The 21970-nt window shown below is 44.1% G+C and overlaps 1 protein-coding gene across 1 annotated transcript in view; it reads left to right on the top strand.

Moving 5' to 3' along the window:
- Positions 1 to 21667, top strand: part of SLC4A3 (solute carrier family 4 member 3) — a 74237-nt gene extending 52570 nt beyond the window's left edge. Inside the window, exons 12-18 of the mRNA XM_073634266.1 lie at positions 219 to 398; positions 494 to 583; positions 2108 to 2274; positions 5396 to 5646; positions 14591 to 14760; positions 17713 to 17886; positions 19939 to 21667. Of these exons, the coding sequence (XP_073490367.1) occupies positions 219 to 398; positions 494 to 583; positions 2108 to 2274; positions 5396 to 5646; positions 14591 to 14760; positions 17713 to 17886; positions 19939 to 20016 (1110 nt within the window). The 3' untranslated portion in view covers positions 20017 to 21667. The remainder of the gene's footprint in view (positions 1 to 218; positions 399 to 493; positions 584 to 2107; positions 2275 to 5395; positions 5647 to 14590; positions 14761 to 17712; positions 17887 to 19938) is intronic.
- The last annotated feature ends 303 nt before the right edge of the window (positions 21668 to 21970 follow it).

The following is a 21970-nucleotide window of genomic DNA, read 5'->3' as shown; positions in this document are numbered from 1 at the left end:
CAAGGTTAAAACATTTTGATTCCTGCATAAATCCAGTCCTGACTGATTCTCCTTAAACTACCATTCTAACGTTTAATAAATGATAGAGCAACCTGTAGCAGTTAGTGGGATCATAGCATCTTGGTAATGAATATAGGAGGCATTTGATATTTTAGACACATATTTCTGTAGGAAAGGACAGGAAATGTTTAGGTTTAGAGTTAACTGTGTTGCTCTAGGTGTTTGCAGACCACCCATTGCTCAGGACGTACCCTTCTGGTGGGTCTGGAGGTCGAGCTGCCCTGGGTCCCCGGATGCAACCGAACACCGCTTTACTCTCCCTTATTCTAATGTCAGGAACTTTCCTCATCGCCTTTTTCTTGCGCAAGTTCAAAAACAGCCGGTTCCTTGGAGGAAAGGTGAGATGAAGGGTTGGTGACAGCGCGGTATACAGGTCCTCTTCATATCCCAGCTGTTACATGGTCTCGCTCTCTCTCTTTTTTTCTTTGCTTAGGCTCGACGAGTGATTGGAGATTTTGGGATTCCGATATCTATCCTAGTTATGGTCCTAATTGATTACACAATAACTGACACCTACACGCAGGTATGTTCTTTTAAATGCTTTAGAACTCATTTACAATTTTGTGGTGAGTTAATACGCGTTATGTCGCGCATTAAGCACTAGCCGACCAGCGTGCGACGATGTATGTCGGCACAATGGCATGGCTGGTCAAATGGGCGTACAGGTACGTCCTCTTTAAATCGCGGCATTGTGGGCGCGCGCGCCCGACTTGATGTCCGCCGGGGGCCCGCGATCGTGTCACGGAGAGGAAGAACGGGGAGATGCCTTTGTAAACAAGGCATTTCCCCGTTCTGCCTAGTGACAAGACAGGGATCTACTGCTCCGTGTCATCGGGAGCAGTGATCGCGGTCATGTCAATGGAAGCCCATCCCCCCCACAATTAGAACACCTCCCTAGGACACACTTAACCCCTTGATCGCCCCCTAGTGTTTAACCCCTTCCCTGCCATTGTCATTTACCCAGCAATCAGTGCATTTTTATAGCACTGATCGCTGTTTAAATGACAATGGTCCCAAAATGGTGTCAAAAGTGTCCAATGTGTCCGCCATAATGTCGCACTCACGATAAAAAACGCAGATCGCCGCCATTACTAATAAAATGAAAATTAATAATAAAAATGCTATAAATCGATCCCCTATTTTGTAGACGCTATAACTTTTGCGCAAACCAATCAATATATGCTTATTGTGATTTTTTTACTAAAAATATGTAGAAGAATACACATTGGCCTAAACTGAGAAAAAAATTAGTTTTTTTATATAAATTTTTTTTGTTTATAGCGCAAAAAATAAAAACCGCAGAGGTGATCAAATACCACCAAAAGAAATCTCTATTTGTGGGGAAAAAAGGACATCAATTTTGTTTGGGTGCAACGTTTCACGACCTCGCAATTGTCAGTTCCGTATCGCAAAAAGTGCTCTTGTCAGGAAGGGGGTAGATCCTCCCGGGGCTGAGGTGGTTAATGTGCGTCGCATTAAGGCAGACCTTTGCAATGAATGAGCTGCCAATGCACCTCAACATGCCAAAATTTGGGCATACACCATTTTTGCCAACACAACACATTAACGATCAAAATGAATGCCCTCGCAATGCAGCAATAAATTTTACATCTTGCAGTATAGTTGCCACGTGTAAATGGGCCTAAAGAGAGTCTTCATTTGTTCGGCCAAGAAAATGAAATAATTTAAAAAAAAAAAACAATATTCCCAAAAATAATTTGTTAATTTTGATGTCTTGTGGGAAGGCTATACTTAAAAATAAAGCAATTTTCCCTGCATGTACTTCTTCTCTACTGAGGTTTCTATGAGCTGGGCTGTGTATAAGGGGCAGTTAAAGTTGACTTTATCATGATTACAGCAGGCATTCAGCTCTACGCATGGGGAGTATTTATGAAAACTGGTGGCCACCTACAGCAGACAACTAAATTTAGGTTTCCATTTAGAGAAGGAACGTTAAACCTCAATTGGTTGCTGAGGTTAACGCCAATGTATTTGCTGTTATTTTTTGTGTGGAAAGCAAAAAACTATTTCCATTCTCTTGTTCTAGAAATTGAACGTTCCTTCAGGCCTGTCCGTCACCTCGCCTGGAAAACGCGGGTGGTATATCCATCCCATGGGGACATCTGGTCCGTTTCCACTCTGGATGATGTTTGCATCAGCTATCCCGGCTCTTCTGGTGTTCATTCTCATATTCATGGAGACTCAGATCACTACGTGAGTAGGATGATATTGAAGATTTATATAGTCCACAAACCTGTGCTCACTTTTCTTAAAGCCGAACTCCAGGATAATCTAATATTGTCTAAATACAAGAGTCATGTGTATTCTTGGTGAGCTTTGTGTATTTCTTACGGATCTGTGTAGGAATCCAGTGTGAATCTTTACCTTCCTGTAATAAAGACCGCTCACTGCTGCTCTCTCTCCTTGCGCAGGGTGACTGGTCTTGTCTCCGCCCCCCTCCTGTAGTTTGCTGCAGGCAGCCTGTAGTGGGAGGGACCTTCTCTCTCTACAGGCTATGTACAGCACAGTGATGATGTCACTTCCAGGATACTTATTGTGTTTGCAAAGGCATTTGGTCCACACAAAGTGGATTTATATCCTTTGTGGCTATTGAGGGATACAGTATATTTTAAAGTGATATTAAACCTTCTTTTTTTCTAATTAAAATAACAAACATGTTATACTTGCCTGCTTTGTGCAATGCTTTTGCACAGAGCAGCCCCGATCCTCTTCTTCTGGGGTCCCCCGCCGGTGTTCTGTCGAAATAGCAAACTCATCGAAATCTCCAATTACGTCATTTCCGGTGAATCTCCAGCAGCAGATTTCAACGACTTGGCTCTACTGCCCATGCGCATGCGTGCATTGACAGAATAACGGAAACCCTGGTACCTCACTAACCTTTTTTTGAAAACTCCCAGAGTTGGATAACTCTGCACTCCAGGCCCCTCCTCTTCGGCGGGTGCCCCCACTGATATGGGGGCCCCCATGCCTGCTCGCTCCCAAGCCGCCCTGTCAGCATATATTGACACAGAGCAGGCAGCTCGGCCCCGCATCCCCGCTCCCTTTTCACAGCATTTAATTGACAGCAGTGGAAGCCGATCAATCTGCCCAATGAGGAGGGAGACAGCAGGGAGAGCCAATGCTCTTGTGCACATCACTTAATTGTAACAGGTTCAAGTAAGAAAAAGGGGTTGGGGGGATCCTGCAGCACAGAAGGTTTTTTACCTTAAAGCATAGAATGCATTAAGGTAAAAAAACTTGAGGCTTTAGAACCACTTTAATATAAGTTTTTATGCCAAAAGTTCAGCTTTAAAGTGATTATTAGGCTCCATTTAGACCTAAGTGTTCTGAATCACGTAAGGAATCGCCACGATTCTGCCTGTGATTCCAGAATCGTGGCAAAACATGGAATGCATTTGCGATGCCATTATTTCTTAGTGGCACCCCAAACGTGGGGAGATTTTGCCAAGATTTAAACAAACATGTTATGCTTTCCTGCTCTGGGCAATGGTTTTGCACAGAGCAGCCCCAATCCTTCTCTTCTGGGGACCCCGACAGTGCTCCTGGCTTCTCCCTCCTTCCTAGTGCCCCCATAACAAGCCACTTGCTATGGGGGCACTCGTGCGGTCCCGATCACGAGCGGGGCTCTGTGTGTCTATTGATACACACAGCGCAGCACAGCTCAGCCCCGCCCCCCTCCTCACAGGGTTTGATTAACAGCAGCAGGAGCCAATGGTTCCCTCTGCTGCCTCCATGTTCAGCAAAGAGGGAGAGAGAGGAGAGCCGCTGCTCTCGGGCACAGCGTTGGATTGAGATCGGGCTCAGATAAGTATTTAGGGGGAGCTGAACACAGAATATTTTTTACCCTAATGCAGAGAATGCAAAAAGGTAAAATACCTTCTGCCTTTACAACCACTTTTATCAGCCATGTTTGGGGGAAAATTCTAATTTGGAAATTCGCCAGGGTGTCGGACTGTGAAGGATAACTCATAAAGGGTCCCCACTTACCTAATTTAAAAAGAAATCACTTTTTAGGGATTAGTACTGTAAAAAAGTGCCCCTGTATTGTTTTGCACCCCTTGTGTCTTGCCAAGTAGGAGACAGCACACTAAATGCACATCCATATTCTCCTCTTTTTCTGGAAACTGCTGGCAAATATTGATTAATATGCCTGTTATAAAATAGATATTTAGTTAAAAAAATTCTTCCCTCCCAAAACAGGTATTTTGGTGTTTCGTAGATGCTGGGAAGTTAATCCACATTGCTGAGTGTATGTGATCACATGGGATTTGTTTATCAACCAAGCCATGTGATCACCAGGTCAGCAAGGACATGCCAAAGATGACATAAGGATTAGACGTGTGTACTGCCAAAAATGTCTTTCTTTATCATTTTTGTTTCATTTATTTATTTTTTTAGTTTTTTGGGTCATTCGTTATGATCGAAATTCGAAAATTCGTACATTCGTAAATTCAAAATCTGGAAAATTTGAAAATTCGTAAATTCGAAATCTGAAATCCGGGTAGTCGAAAATTCGGAAGTTTGGAAATTAGAAAATCCAAAATCCGAAATAATAACTAACTAATAATAACTAACTATTAAATTATAGGTCTTGGAATTTCCTTTCAATTTTGGCTGTTAGTGAACGTAACGAATACGAATTTATCTGGTTACAAATTATCCGAAATAATGAATGTCGCATCTAAACAAATAGAATGGAAGAAATTAATAATTATTATTAATAATAATAATAATAATAATAAAACGTTTTTATTATTTTTGTTATTTATTATTATTAATTCATTACGTTCCATTCGTTCAGATACGGCATTCCTTATTTCAGAAAATTCGTAACCTATTATTTCTGATTTTCAAATTTCATTTTTATTTTTAATATTCGTTTATTTTCGCATTTTCGAATTTTCAAACTTTCGAATTTCCAGATTTCTGAATTTTCTAATTTCATCAATTTGGAAATTCTAAAACTCAAAAATTTGAAAATTTAGTATTTTCGAATATTCGAATATTTGTAAAAATTCGTTAAACGGGTTTTTCTTTAATTCGGATATTTACAAATTTACGAATTTGTCAAAATTCGTTAAAAAATTAATTAGAAACAAAACGAATTTCACATGTCTAATAACGATGGTTTTATTAGTACGTTACCCACTACTACTGCTGCTAGTGATAATTAAAATAACAATGGAATCTGTTCCACACAAGCTGAAATGTTCCATGAATTCTAGCCTCACTACTATTATTTCTGTCCTGCTACCACGTCTACTGCTAGTGCTAATAATTTTGATACTTGTTTATTTTCTTGATTCTATCGCAGCCTGATTGTCAGTCGGAAGGAAAGGTGTCTACAGAAAGGTAGCGGCTTTCACTTGGATTTGCTCCTCATTGGCACTCTGGGTGGGCTCTGCGCCCTTTTCGGACTTCCTTGGCTGACGGCGACCACGGTGCGCTCCGTCACTCATGTCAACGCCTTAACCCTGATGAGTAAAACAGCGCCGGGAGAGAGACCGCGAATCTCTGAGGTTAAAGAGCAAAGGGTGACTGGAGTGCTGATCTCCATTCTCGTGGGTGAGGGCACAGTGCATGAATGACAGTTCTGGGTGCTGGGTAGACAAAAATGATTTTTTTCTTATTAACATTTTTTATTTTGGAAAGTAGGAAGTAAAAGGTGCCTACAGAAAGGTGGTGGCTTTCACTTGGGTTTGTTCCTCAGTGGCTCTATAGCAAAAAATTGTATATTCTGGTAACTGTACCTATGTGGGAATATCTGCAATGATAATATTCAAAATACTGTAGGAATCCCTTTCTTTTTGTTCCACATGCTTTTATTCACGCTTTCCTCTACATTTAAATGCAGACCAAACTGTCCAGTAAAAGTGACAGCTACAGGGGCTGGGCCAAACCATATAACACTGCCAGGGGTGCTTAGAAAAGTCTGCTATGATCTACTGGGTTTTCCAAACAAAGAAAAAAAAACTGTTGCCGTAGCTGCCTATAAAGTTTCAGTTTGAGTTGATTTGAGTTGAGTTAATTTACTTAAAGAGGAGCTCCAGTCCCCCCCACCAAAAAATTTAAAGTCAGCAGCTACAAATACCGTAGCTGCTGACTTATTAGGACACTAATCGGCTCTCAGGTGCTGCCGCCGCCATTCCTTCAGCCCCAGCCCCCCCCCGGCTGGACTGATCCCCTGCAGGAAAAGACCCAGAAGCTCAGTGTCTCAGAGTATGTATGCAGACTCCTAGTAGCCTTCAGGGCCACCCTTCCTGGGATTGGCCACGGCTATATAAATATTCATACTGCCATCTGCACCATCTGCATAGCTCCACACCATGTTCCAGAGAATTCTACAGCTCTCTGGAAAGCAGAGGAGATAGTAAGAATAACAGCAGCTGAAGCCACTGAACCAACCTAATTTTTTTAGTATTAATTCATCTTTTATTATTTTTTTCTCTTTTACAAAAATGACAAACAAATAACAAACAAATATAGGAGATCAAAGCATAAACATATCTTTCAATATCTCCACATTTACAACTCTACTTCCTCCATTCCTCTTCCTTTTTCTGTTGGGGTCCCCCAAGGTTCTGTTCTTGGACCTCTCCTATTTTCAATCTACACCTCTTCTCTGGGTCAACTGATAGCCTTCCATGGCTTCCCATTCCACCTCTACGCTGACGACACCCAAATCTATTTCTCTACCCCTCAGCCCACTCCCTCTGTCTCCTCACGTATTACTAATTTACTATCAGATATATCAGTCTGGATGTCACACCACTTCCTCAAACTCAATCTATCCAAAACCAAACTTATAATTTTTCCTCCCTCATATGCCCGCTCCCCTGATCTCTCTGTCAAAATCGATGGCACAACTATAAGCCCATCACCACATGCCAGGGTTCTAGGTGAAGTCCTGGACTCTGAATTCTCCTTCAAGCAACACATCCAATCACTGTCCAAATCCTGCCGCTTCGACCTCCACAGCATCTCCAAAATACGCCCCTTTATAACCAATGACACAACAAAGCTCTTAATTCACTCGCTGGTCATCTCTCGCCTCGACTACTGCAACTCCCTTCTCATTGGCTTACCTCTACATAGTCTATCACCTCTTCAATCCATCATGAATGCTGCTGCCAGACTCATCCACCTTACCAATCGCTCTGTGTCTGCCACTCCTCTCTGTCAATCCCTCCACTGGCTTCCGCTCGGCCAAAGAATTAAATTCAAAATACTAACAACTACGTACAAAGCCATCCACAATTTCGCCCCCAGCTACGTCACTAGTCTAGTCTCTAAATACCAACCTACTCGTTCTCTTCGTTCCTCTCAAGACCTCCTGCTCTCTAGCTCCCTCGTCACCTCCTCCCATGCTCGCCTCCGGGACTTTTCCAAAGCCTCTCCAATCCTATGGAATGCCCTACCCAAATTTGTCCGCTTATCTCCTACTTTATGATCCCTGAAAACCCTTCTCTTCAGAGAAGCCTACCCTACCCACACCTAACAACTGTATTTTCATTTTCTCCATTAGCTCATTCCCCACAGTTATTACCTTTTGTTTCCACTTGACCCTCCCTTCTAGATTGTAAGCTCTAACGAGCAGGGCCCTCTGATCCCTCCTGTATTGATTTGTATTGTAACTGTACTGTCTGCCCTCATGTTGTAAAGCGCTGCGCAAACTGTTGGCGATATATAAATCCTGTATAATAATAATAATTTACATACATATCTATCACAAATCAACCTAATTAATCAGAGATAAGTGCACTGGTTACGGTGAGGCAAACTCATGGTATGTATGTGAGCCGCTCAGGCTGCTAGGAAGGGTAGTCCTGTGCCTGCTGCTGTGAGTGTTGGCTGGGAAGGAGCCCACCCACACTCCAGACAATGACAGATAAGAGCAGAAGATCCCGGGAGCACATCAGAACAAGACCCGCTTTGTGTAGACAAGTGACAGTTTCAGCCTGGACCCCCACCAGGCCATGCCCCAATGAGTTCCCACTGGAGCTTACTTATGGGAATAGAATGGATAAAATGGAAGTTAAAAGCGTTGGGAGCATGGCCTGGCAGGGGTCCAGGCTGAGACTGCCACTTGTCTACACACAGCAGGTCTTGTTCTGATATGCGGCTCCTGGGATCTTCTGCTCTTACCTACAGTGAGGCAAACTAAATGTACCTAACAAAAACACACACAGTTCCACTGAACACAGTGAGCCAGTACCTATCTAGGAGGGTGCAACACATGTTACGGGGGACCGCAGAAAAACAAAAACTGTTATGTTAACATTAATGGCAGACTGCATCATAGATGCCATTTTTTATTTTGTCCATAGTTCCACTTTAAAACAAATTGCGTGTCCTATAAATCCCAAAAATATGAGATTCATTAATATTGTTAGGATAGTAAGCAGAGCCATGTAAATAATTCCTATATGCCCCTTATTGGAGGGCCTTTTTGGTTTTAATGGGTTGATCTCAGCATAGCCTGTCTGGTTATATTGTCTTCTCTTACTTAAAAACAGCTTTTCTCAATCTCTTTTAACCCACAAGGAATCCGGGAAATAATTTTTATGTCTCGGGGAACCCTTGCTAAAAATGACTACACCTGCAGCCCATGTAACATAGCGAGCTCAGTAAGTTGTTGAGAATAAGGAATGTGTTGTCCTACAGCAGTGATTCTCAGCCACCAGGCCATAGTGGCTCCACAGCCAGCTACAGCTCCCTTAACCTCCTACAATGCCACCTAACCTCCCATAGAGAACAGCAGCCAGTGCCCCTTAACCTTCTACAGTGTCCAAAGGCCCCACAGTGCCCTCTCGCCTCCCCTAGATTGCTGCACAGGTTTCCAGCCTTCCATAATGCTCCCAACCTCCAACAGTGTGCCACAGTGCCCCTCAACCTCCTATAGTGCACCCCAGCCCCCTCCATGCCCCCAAAAATATGCAGCCCCTCGGAGAGACCCCCAGCCCCCTCCAAACACCCTAGTCACCATATTTACTACCATCTTTCTCTAGAAACCTCCTTCACTACAGGTAATCAAGTCAGCTGCAGAGTCCCCTCACCCCCCCAGAGTGCTCTTCTCCCCACAGTGACCCTCAACCCTATCCAGAGCCTTCCAGGATTTCAATACATAATTTTTACTGTGTGGGGCTTAGAAGGCTTTTGGAAGAATTTATCATGTCCATACCTTGTCTCACTAAGTTTGGGAACCACTGTCCTAGAATATTTGACTCCAGGGATAGGGTGACCACATTTCTAAACCGCCATTCCGAGACACCCCCCCCAGCATGCACCGGTCGGTGATGTCACAAGGGGGCGGCTCCGCCCCTTACCTATTTAAGAAATGTTGCTTACAATGCAATCGGCGAGTGGCCGTGCTGAGAGCGGAGCGGGGTTTATATGCAAGTGCCTTACATAGAAACAGCATTTGTTTAATGTATGTTATCCTAATGTAGCACCCTGATGTTTAGGCTGGGTTGCTAGTAAATTTACCTGCCAGGTATAGTTGCCTTGGCCAATTGATAGGGGATCACTTGATTCCTCCCTAATTCTGGAATTGCTGCACTTCTCTCTTCTTTCACTAGATGGCCGGGTATCTGGTGGCATAAAATAAGACAAGGGCATTGCAAGGACAGATTAGGAATAAATGGGGTATCTCAGCCAATGGGCAGGGATCTTCTTGGGTCCCTTGGCCAGCTGGTAGAGCCACCTGGATAGCTGTCTGGGTGGACGTGTGTTGTGCTGCCCCAGGCTGCTAGGCTAGAGCCTGAGGCCTATCCTGGGGACATCTGGCTTGATAGGCTGTCTGAGGGCCTATCCAGAAGCGGGAGAGCAGCGCAGGGTTGGGACTGCGGCTTGCAGTCCATCCAAAAGTGACAGTTCTGCCGGCCGGAGAACCAGCTGTGGTCGGAGGTAGAGGGGAAGCTGTCGCAACTAAGGGACCATCCAACTTGGTACCAGGGACCACTGTGAGTAGCTGAAGCAAGTACCAGAGCAGTATTCTCACCAATCGGGGATGATGAAGAAATGGAAAACTTCAGCAGGTGTCAAGCCAGGGACCCAGCCAGCGGAGGTGATGCTTGCAGAGCAGCCTTGTGTGTCAAGCTAGGGATCAAGCAGGCCAGTGGTGTGACGCTTGAGAAGTATCTTGGATGCAAAACTATGGACCCAGCAGGGAAGCGGGGGTGACACTTGAGGAAGATACTGAGTGAGAAGATTGGAAGAGCTCAGGAGATCCAGTGGCAGTGGATCAGCAAGTCTAGTGAGAGAGACTGGGAGCTCAGTTGAGTGAAGATCTACAATAGGAGATTGTAGAGGAAGTGAAAGAGTTAAGTGTAACCTTTGTTAGGAACTGTTCAAGATTTTTGACATAGGAGACAGTGTGTCTACACATGCAGATGTGGTGTCCGGCTGGGTGCCTTTCCCTGCATGGCTGTCTACCTATAGAAGTCTCGGAGTCTGCCAATTAACATTGCAACTACTAAAGGGTGTCCTGGCCCTAAACCCTCTCTCCCATAGTTCTGTTCAAGAGAAAATAAATCTCTTTGTATTCAAGAAGTGTCTGGTGCCCATGAATCTACCTTGCATTACACCCACCTTGCCTTGTAACCCACTCTACATAGAAAGATGTCAGCTATCTCTAACTCTGGAGGTTCTCATTAGACCACAAGGGACCTGGGACTTGGCTACACTAACATTGCAGTTGCAGGCAGCCTCTTAGATTCAAAGAGTGTAATTGTTCTTTCAATGTTGGGCTAACGTACATTAAACAATTCTCTTTTTATCTAAGGTACTAAAGTTGCATATAAAAAAAAAAACATACTTTGGACTACTAAAGGGATACAAATGACCTGAGGGATCTGGAGTAAAAATGAAGCCTCAAGACGAATCTAAAATGAGTTTTCCCTACTTGATATGTACAAATCCATGCACAATGCAGTGAATGCACATGCACAAACCTAAATTCAGCAATAGGGAATTACTAATACTTAATGTACCAGATGCCTGTAACACACTGAGGAGGAGGACCAGTCTTCCATCCTGGGAGTCGAGACGCTCGGGGCCCCACGGCTGTAACACATGCCAAACATCGGCGGCTGGGGGTATGTCAGCAGCGGGAGGCGGGAAAACAGGGCCTGGATGACGTCATTGTGAATGGCTGCATCGGCTGTGTCAGTTTTATTCCAGGACACTGTATTGTCCCAGAATGAAGGTGCCAGGGACCTGGGACAGACTATCCGTGCCAATCTGGGACACGTGGTCACCCTACCCAGGGGCCAGGGCAGATCATTAGTTAATACCTACCTGCAAAATAGCTTTTATTAATAATCTTCAAGTGAAATTAATATTATTAACAACAAAAAAGAAAGCAGTTAAAAATGTAGTGTCTGCTAACATAAAGGGTTAGTGTTGAAGTGGCCCGTTATATTGCTGGCCAGTGGAAAATTGCCCCCTTGTATTGGTGGTCAGTGTAGGCAGGAGATCAATTAGCCACATCTCAGGGAACCCCTAGCACCTTTAGGTGGAACCCTGGACTTCCACAGAACCCAGGTTTACAATGATATGCAACAACAGTAAACTTAAACAGCAATTTTTTTTTAAGATGCCACTATGAAAATAGTTTTTTCTTTGAACATTGTTTGCTGATCAGCCTGGATCACTGGTGAAACGTTTTTTTTTTATGGTATGTAGTCAGTTTTTTGTTGGCGTCTGTTGTTTTGCACCAGTTTTTTTAAACAGAGTGTATTATGGAATGTCACCTATAGATGTCACTGTTGAATTTGTTGTATAGTTTTAGCCCATGGCTAGAGCTCTTCGTGTATGCCATGGCAATGGAAACAGTGACATCTAGAGGCTATAACAGAGAAGGGGGCTTTAATGTTAGTGGTAGCTTATCATTAATTCAAAACTGACAGCCATGGCACCATCTCCAATCTCTCCTGTCCCTCGAGGCAAAACTGCCCCTGTGTGCATTGATTTTTTCTTTTACCAGCGCATGTTGTTTTATGTCACTTATGTGCCATTGCTTTTATTGACCTTTATAAGCACATTGATGTATGTTTTATGAGCAGCATTTGATATTTATTAGTTCTGATGAGTAATTCTATCAATAACATGCACTCGGCTTCAGTGACAAACATGGATGGCTAGGCACTTAAAAGTATAGGTCAGTCAACACTGTTGTGAAATATATCAGCCCACATGCTCTAGGAAGCAGAGAATACGAGCAAATAATAGAACACACAATTACCTCTGAGAGTGAAAGTGCACATTTTTTTATTAACGACCATTCCAGACTGGTTCTGTTTAAAGCGATTATAAAGTTAAAACCTTTAAAAAAAAAAAAAAAAGGCTATACTTCAAGGCAAGCAGTACATTTGCAGTGTGAGACCTATGGCACCGCTGCCTTGACTGTTGAGATGTGAAATTTGGTGGTGCCACTATTGTTCTGCTTAGGCTTCTCTTTGCTGGAGTCTCTGACATGAGGAAGTAAAACTCTGCCTCTACCTAGATGGCCGCTTCCATGCAGAGACCCAGCTGCTGGGAGACCACAGGTAATACTCAGGGCCGTCTTTAATATTGATTGGACCCTGGGCAAAACTTTTCTTGGGCCCCCTCCCCCATGCAGTTTTGCTCTCCACCTGCTCTGAGACATACAATAAATAGCAGCTAGACTCAAAATCATTTTAATGAATCAGATCAGGCAGCTATTGCGATTGGTTACCAGTGTATCATTACCGCTCACTGACTGGTTGCAAGAGGTTACAGCACACATTACGGCTCACTGATTAGTTGCTAGAGGTTACAGCACATGATTTCTGCTTGTTTATTGGTTGCTAGAGATTACTGGGGATATGACCTCAGGGTGGCATGATATACATATCAATGCCGCCGGCCGCTGCTATTTACATATGAATGCTGGTAATTTACATGTAAACACAGGGTCTGCAGGTGAGTTATCTGTACACAACAATAGGGCAGAGCTGGGCAGCATTAGTAGCAGCACTTCACACTGAGATATTGGGACACAGCACAGGACTAAAACCTCAAGGGACGAGGGAATTTAAAGCAGGATAGTTGGCAAGTATGAGGCAGCTGCTTTGGGCCCCACAACAATGACAGGGCCCAGGGCAGCTGCCCCTTTTGCCCTGCCTTAAAAACGGCCCTGGCAATACTAGTGACTAGTCCTTTGCCCTCTGCCTGGCTTTTTTGGGCATAGCTTCTAGAGTTTAGTTCTTTACCTACTGGGTTTAAGACAGAAGTTAAAAAGACATTTTGGCCATTCAGTGCCTCCTGATAACTCCCCACTTTAGCAAGGTATAGCCACCCATCTACATGCTCTTACTGCCTTCCCACTTGGAACCCTTGCTTTAAGGTAAAGGGGAGCATGTGGTCCAAACACTGTAGGGGCAGCATCCACTTGGGTAAGTTCCAACACCATCCAACATGGGGGCTTACTCAGGGTGGATTCCTGGGGAAGGGAAGCTACAAGGGAGGAAATGGTGAGTATTGCTTGCTGGTGTTGTGTAGCTATCAGGAGTCACTCTACCCTCAATAGGCAGGTGACTGTATCACTTCAAGGGTTAAAGTGTTAAGCTAGCCCAGCTGAAAAATCTAAGGGGCAGACAATTAGTCAGCTGAACAGTGGCTGCATCCAATCAAATGCAGCTGCTGTCAGGGTATTCTGACAGCCAACGCAGACGGTTGTCAGACTACAATACCCCAGCTAGGGGATTCGTCAGTGGTGGCTGGTGGTATATTTTGGGAGGGGGGGGGCATCAGTTGGGTCACCCACACCCCCCCAGGTCAGTCACCAGCCCCGCACTTACCCCATCTAGGTCGCGGGCAGTGCTTCCTCCGGGCGATGGGTGGCGGCTTCCCTACATCTCCTCCTTGGCATCACAGCGGCTTCCACCGTACGTCTCCTCCCTCCTCCTCCTAGGGGTCAATAGGATCGCTTCTCCAATCTGGTGATGGGTTTCAGGACCGGACCCGCTTCCTGATCGGCCGGGAGGAGAATCAGGAAGACAACAGCGAATATCAATTCGCTATTGTCACACAACTGGGTGGGCTCGGGGCGCAGAGCCCCCCCCTTTTTTGGAGCCTATTAGAGCCTCTGGTTCTAATCACGCCCCGCATGTAAATGAGGGGGCCGAAAGCATGGATAGGGGGGGCGGCCCCCTGCGTCCTGCATTAAAGGCCGCCACTGGGATTCGTCCATCTGCACCGTATAGCGTGGATGGAGGAATGTTAGATCTAATAGTGCATGGACTGCTATTGGGTTCAGGTTAAGGGCCACTTGTAAGTAAGTTTTTGTAGGTTATGTATTAGGAGGAAGGCTAGGATAAACTGTTAGAGTCACTGTAAGTGTTAGTTAGAGTTAGTTTTCAGATAACTTTTTCCATGTGTTTGGTGCCAAAATTTAACATATTGTTATTAGGATGATATTGTAATTTATTATGCAAATATTTTGTATAGTCGTTCTTTAAAAAGTATGTTATCTGTCCTCCCGCAGGGCTCTCCATAGTAATGGGGGAAATGTTGCGTCAGATCCCGCTGGCAGTTCTATTTGGGATCTTTCTGTATATGGGGGTGACATCCCTCACTGGGATACAACTGTTCGAGAGACTTTTGCTGATCCTCATGCACCCCAAGCATCACCCGGAGCACCCCTACGTGGTGAAGGTGAGTGTGCACGCCATACTATCACCAATATATTATTAGATACATTGAGAGGAATTTATCAAAACTGGAGCAGACAGAATCTGGGGCAGCTGTACATGGTGACCAGTAAAAGCTCTTAGCTTTCATTTTCCATGTCTAATTGAACAAGATGAAGATAGAAGCTGGTTGCCATGCACAGCTGCATTGGATTCTGTCTGCTCAAGTTTTGTAAAACTTCCCCCGTTCATTTTATAGGCAAAAGAAAAAGCTGGTCATCATCACCCCACATTCTTTTAGAAAATGCAAAGAATTCTCTGAATGGTTCCCCTTGCTGAGCGCCCAAACTCCTAAGTTCACAATGCAGCAGGGCAGCCACTCATCACAAGACCTGAAAGCCAGTGGAGATCACTGGAATAGTGGTATATACTTCAAAGATTTCCAGCTTCTAGAGGGTGCCACTTGTGATAGGAATAAAGTTAAAAAATATTTAAAATGTAAAAAGTGCAAAAAATATTTTTTTAATATAAAAAAAAATGAATTAACTAATAAAGCTCCCCCGTCACCCCCCAAATAAAAAGCACAGGATATGTAAACCATTGCGTCACACATGTGAAGTATCGCTGTGAGCGTTGGAGTGAGAGCAATAATTCTATGGTCATAGTTCACGGTTAACTCTTATGCCGCGTACACACGGTCGGACTTTCCGACGGGAAATGTTGGATGTGAGCTTGTTGTCGAAAAGTCAGACAGTGTGTATGCTACCATCAAACATTTGCTGTCGGACTTTCCGCGACAAATGTTTGCTAGCAGGTTCTCAAATTTTCCGCCAACAAAACTTTGTTGCCGGAAAGTCCAATCGTGTGTACACAATGCTGACGCACAAAAGTTCATGCATGCTTGGAATCAAGCAGAAGGAGCTGCACTGGCTATTGAACTTCCTTTTTCTTGGCTCATCGTACGTCTTGTTACGTCACCACGTTCCCACGTTTGTAATTGTTGGCCAACATTTCTGTGACCGTGTGTATGCAAGACAAGTTTGAGCCAACATCCTTCGAACAAAAATCAACGGTTTTGTTGGCGGAAAGTCTGATCGCGTGTACGGGGCATAAGGCTCCATTCACACCTGAGTGTAGCATTTTATTGGCATTTTTCTGACTTTTTAAAAAGCGTTTTAGAAGTGCATTACAAGCATTTTAAAGCTTCAGGCATTTTTGTTTAGCCAGTAGAAAGCACTAGGGGGAGGAGAGGGAGAGGAAATTAGGGGTGGAGAGCTGCTATTTGAGCATATAGAAGCTCATGTACTTTTTTGAGCTTCAGGCGTTTTGCTTCAGGCGACATAAGGCTCAGATGTGAACAGGGACAATTAAAAATCAATGGGATTTGGTTTGTTAAGTGTTTTAGAGCTACGAGATTCAAGCAGAAAACCGCTCAGATGTGAAAGGGGGCCTTAACTGATCACCTGTAAAGGCTTTTAAAGCATCGCCTATAAACAATTTTGGGTACCATTGTTTTTTTGTGATTCCAAGAGCGTACATAATTTTAACACTTGACATGTTTGGTATCCATTTATTCAATGCAACCCCATCTTTTATATTTACCAAAAAATGGGTATACTATTGAGTTTGTTTACACTAAAATTTATTTTGAGTGTATGTATTTTTTTCTGAAGAAATGCCTTTGATAAATAACTGCACAAATATTGTGTGACATAAAACATTGCAACTATCATTCTGTATATTATTATCTTTATATAGCAAAATGTTGTAAAAATGTAAAAATACAGTTGTATAATTTAAAGTGTTGACTAAGTGGTGAAGCCTCTGTCAGGTTCCCATTGCTCTCTGTGTCCCCATTGTGTGAGGAGTTCCCAACACTGGAAATTAGTTGAAATCTCCCCAGGAAAATTTATATCTCTTTCCTCCTCTAATGCAGTGGTTTCTAAACTGCAGCCCGTGGACCAGATACGGTACTTTCCTTGCCTTTGTCTGGCCCTCGGGGCACTATTCCTTTGTCAAGGATGAAGGACTATTCCTCCCACTGATACCAATGATGGGGCACTATTTCTCCCACTAACACCAATGATGGGGCACTATTCCTCCCACTGACACTAATAATGGGGGCACTATTCTTCCCACTGATACCAATGATGGGACACTATTCCTCCCACTGACACCAATGATGGGGCTCTATTCCTCCCACTGATACCAATGATGGATCACTATTCCTCCCACTGATACCAATGATGGATCACTATTCCTCCCACTGATACCAATTATGGGGCACTATTCCTCCCAGTGACACCAATGACGAGGGGCAATTTTTTCCACTCATACCAACAATCAGGCACTATGCCTCCCACTAACACCAAAGACAGGGCACTATTCCTCCCACTGACACAATTTTCTTCTCCCACTGGTCACAGTCCGGCCCCCCTAAAGTCTGAGGAGCAGTAAACTAGCCCTTTGTTTCCAAAGTTTGGAGCCCCCTGCCCTAAGAGCCTTGCACACTGGGGCGGGGGGCGGTGTCGGCGGTAAAATGCCGCTATTATTAGCTGTGTTTTACCGTCGGTAAAGGGTTAAATACCAACGCAAAGCGCCTCTGCAGAGGCGCTTTGCCGGCGGTATAGCCGCGCCGTCCCATTGATTTCAATGGGCAGGAGCGGTAAAGGAGCGGTATACACACCGCTCCTTCACCGCTCCGAAGATGCTGCTAGCAGGACTTTTTTTACCGTCCTGCCAGCGCATCGCTCCAGTGTGCAAGCCCTCGGGGCTTGCACACTGGAATGAAAGCAGCGGCACTTTCGGGGCGGTTTGCAGGCGCTATTATTAGCGCAATAGTGCCTGCAAACCGCCCCAGTGTGCAAGGGCTCTAATGAAAGAAAAAACTTAAGGTGGGATTTCCACTTTACATAGTATGACTTTGTAACCTTTCTACTCCTCTACACCTGGCCATATCCTTGTCCTGTCCCTCTAGGTGTGCACATGGAGGATGCATCTGTTCACCTGCGTCCAGCTCTCTTGTATTGTGCTGCTCTGGGTGGTGAAATCGTCTCCGGCTTCGTTGGCCTTCCCGTTCCTCCTCATCCTCACCGTTCCGCTCAGACGGTTCATACTGCCCAAGTTTTTCCACGAGAGAGAACTAAAAGCTGTAAGTTATACTTTATACATTTTACATTGAATTACATTGAAATTGTAATATTTTCCAAACATTCACTCTATTTTATAAATGGCTTGTTTCCATCTTGCATGCCTCACAGCGCATGTGTGCATTTATTTGCGTTGGGTAGTTTTGAAAGGGCTGTCAATTGGAAGTCCACATACTCTAATTGTTAATGAATGTTAAAAAAAATGATTCTCAAAAATGACCACTGGCCAGATTAATGTTAGGTTCTGTAAAGCTCACCATACACTATACAATCTAATTGTACAATCTCCTTTAGCTCTATCATCAACTATGTAGTGCAAGGGCCTGCCAGATTGGATACACATTGGATTGGATAAATGCTATGTTCTCTTATTATATCATTTTGGTAAATCTAAACTAGATCGTACAGAGTTTGTACAATTAAATTGTATAATGTATGGCCACCTTCATACACCTTAAATTAACTAGTTGTGCTTTCAGTAGGGGGCGTGTAGGATATATAGAACGTTTTTTTTATTTCTGCAGAAGAAGTAAATTAACCACTTCAGCCCTGGAAGATTTTACCCCCCTTCCTGACCAGAGCACTTTTTACAATTTGGCACTGCGTCGCTTTAACTGACAATTGCGCGGTCATGCAATGCTGTACCCAAACAAAATTTGCGTCCTTTTTTTCCCACAAATAGTGATTTCTTTTGGTGGTATTTGATCACCTCTGCGTTTTTTTTTTTTTTAAACAAAAGAAGAGTGACAATTTTGAAAAAAAACCCCAATATTTTTTACTTTTTGCTGTAATAAATATCCCCAAAAATGTTTTTAAAAAACAAATTTCTTCATCATTTTAGGCCAATATGTATTCTTCCACATAATTTTGGTAAAAAAAAAATATCACAATAAGCATATATTGATTGGTTTGCGCAAAAGTTATAGCGTCTACAAACTATGGGAAAGATTTATGCCATTTTTATGGCATTTTTAAGATTTAGTTATTTTTTTACTAGTAATGGCGGTGATCTGCGATTTTTAGCGGTACTGTGACATTGCGACGGACAGATTGGACACTTTTGACACATTTTTTGGGACCACTGACATTTATACAGCGAGCAGTGCTATAAAAATGCACTGATTACTGTGTAAATGTCACTGGCAGGGAAGGGGTTAACACTAGGGGGGCGATCAAGGGGTTAAATATGTGTTCCCTCAGTGTGTTCTAACTGTATGGGGATAGGACTGACTAGAGGGGGAGACATATCGTTGTTCCTACTTAGTAGGAACAACGATATGTCTCCTCTCCCCTGACAGCACAGGGATTTATGTGTTTACACACACAAATCCCCATGCCTGGCTCTTGTGCACACGATGGCATGTGGCCGGCAGCGATCGATTGGCTCAGTGGCTGTGATTGCCAATGACTCCCACTGCTGTCTCAGCCAATGAGGAGGCAGGGTCCCGTGTGCATATTGCTGGATTGAGATGGGACTCAGGTAAGTATTGGGGGGGGGCAGCACACAAGAAGTTTTTTTTACCTTCATGCATAGAACACATAAAGGTAAAAAACCTTGAGACTTTAGAACCCCTTTAATGCTATATGAATTTAGCCTTTAAACTCCTGCTATATTGTTGTGTTAGTGTCCTCTTTCCTTCATCAATCTGTAACTAAGCAAAAGAGATAAACGCAGAATGATAGTCGCTGCCAAGCTGATCGGATCGCTGACATGAAACGATACTCAATCTCAAAGTTACAAATTGCTGTAAAGTTAACAAGTTGACAACTCCATTAAGAAAAATAGATTAAATATTAATTTTAATATAATATTTAAAATAATGAATGAATGAAAATGAAAAACAAATTTCCTTAGTCAAAAAGCAAAGCAAAAAACAAAGGATCACTTTGCAGAAATCACCTGTCTGACGTGACCCTAACAGAAGCCTGGATTTTTGGTTAACAAACTTTTTTGGTTGTCATACTTTAACTTTTAACATGAACTAGAAACCCATTTTAGTGGGATGACACCTAAACTTCCAATCTCATTGCTCATATCTGCTTGGTCTTTTTAGTTGGATGCTGAAGACGTTGAACCAAACTTTGATGAAGATGGCCAGGATGAATACAATGAGCTTCATATGCCTGTGTGATCCTGCTCCACTGTGCCAAAATCAGTATGGATCCTTTCATCAGAACTCTTCCGTATGGATCTTTTCTCCAGAACTCCTCTGTACGGATCTTTTCTCCAGAACTCCTCTGTACGGATCTTTTCTCCAGAACTCCTCCATATGGATCCTTTCACCAGAACTTCTCCATATGGATCCTTTCACCAGAACTCCTCCGCATGGATCCTTTCTCCAGAACTCCTCCGCATGGATCCTTTCTCCAGAACTCCTCCGTATGGATCCTTTCTCCACAGAACTCCTCCGTATGGATCCTTTCACCAGAATTCCTCCATATGGATCTTTTCACCAGAATCCCTTGCTTGCATTGTCTGGTTTTAGTTCTGCCAGTGCCCGGAACTGATTTACCCCAAACCTGTTTTGACCTCTCACATGCATTATTTCATATTCTGATCCCAGAACCCACAATCACATGACTTTGAGTTCCATGCTTAAAGAAGCATTATCATTTTTATTTTTCAGTTCTGTCACCTATGGTACAGAGTGCATGTAGTACTTTGTCCCATGTTTCTAAGCACTTTCTAACCCTAGTTATGAGATTTGATCTGCTCTCTTCCTGCTGTGGTCGTTACAACAACAGTTATGAAGGAGGCAGCTGATTCATAAGTGTAGCTTGTCTCGGCTTTTCAACATCAGCTGTGAAGGAGACGGCTGGTCCATAATTGTAGCTTGTCCCAGCTCTTCAACAACAGCTATGAAAGAGATGGCTGATTCATACGTGTAGCTTCTCTCGGCTCTTCAACAACAGCTATGAAGGAGATGGCTGATTCATAAATGTAGCTTGTCTTGGCTCTTCAACATGAAGGAGATGGCTGGTCCATAAGTATAGCTTGTCCCAGCTCTTCAACAACAGCTATGAAGGAGATGGCTGATTCATACGTGTAGCTTCTCTCGGCTCTTCAACAACAGCTATGAAGGAGATGGCTGATTCATAAATGTAGCTTGTCTCGGCTCGTCAACAACAGCTATGGAGGAGATGGCTGATTCATAAGTGTAGGTTCTCTTGGCTCTTCAAAAACAGCTATGAAGGAGACAGCTGATTCAGAAGTGTAGCTTCTCTCGGCTCTTCAACAACAGCTATGAAGGAGATGGCTGATTCATAAATGTAGCTTCTCTCGGCTCTTCAACAACAGCTATGAAGGAGATGGCTGATTCATAAATGTAGCTTGTCTCGGCTCTTCAACAACAGCTATTAAGGAGACGGCTGATTCATAAGCAGGCCTGGACAGGCCATAGGGCACACTGGGCACTTGCCCGGTGGGCCGGGGCTGCCAGTCCTTACAGGGCCAAGGCAGCTGGGCTGCTCTTTGAGCCCCCGCCGCTCACCTGACCTCTACGTGGCTGCCAGTTCAATTTAGCCGTCTGCGCCGGGGATGCGGAAACAAGATTGGGGGAGGAGCCAGAGCAGACACTTTTGGCCTCTCCATGACCACCAGTATAGTTCAGCCGTCAGCGCCGGGGGCGTGACCAAAAAGGTGGAGGAGCTAGAGGAGACACCTGCAGTCAGAGAGAACGTGAATGTGGGCCCCTGTAACCTGGATAGCTGGAGCGGTGGGGGTAGCTGCATATAGAAGAATCATTCTCTCCATTCCTTCTGCAGCTTATGAATACCTGCTAGAGGGAGAGGAGGAAATGCGGGCATTCAGAGGCTGCAGGAGGAATGGAGAGAATGACTCTTCTATATGCAGCCACCCCCACCACTCCTCCTATCCTGCTTCTTTCTGTTGCCACCCCCCCGTGCTCCCCCCCTGCTTTCTGCCTCCCTCTCAATGCTCTGCAGCCCCCAAGTGCTCTCCAGCCCCCCTAGTTCTCTCAAGCCCCCCTAGTGCTCTCTGCCTTCCCACCATGCTCTCCGCCTCAACCCCACGTTCTCCAGCCCCCCAGTGCTCTCTGCCTCCCCCCCCAGTTCTCTCAAGCCCCC

This window comes from Aquarana catesbeiana, linkage group LG06 (assembly GCF_042186555.1).
Source record: "Aquarana catesbeiana isolate 2022-GZ linkage group LG06, ASM4218655v1, whole genome shotgun sequence".
Taxonomy (NCBI): domain Eukaryota; kingdom Metazoa; phylum Chordata; class Amphibia; order Anura; family Ranidae; genus Aquarana; species Aquarana catesbeiana.
Note: the sequence above shows the minus strand (reverse complement) of the source record. Positions and strands in the feature narration are given on the sequence as shown.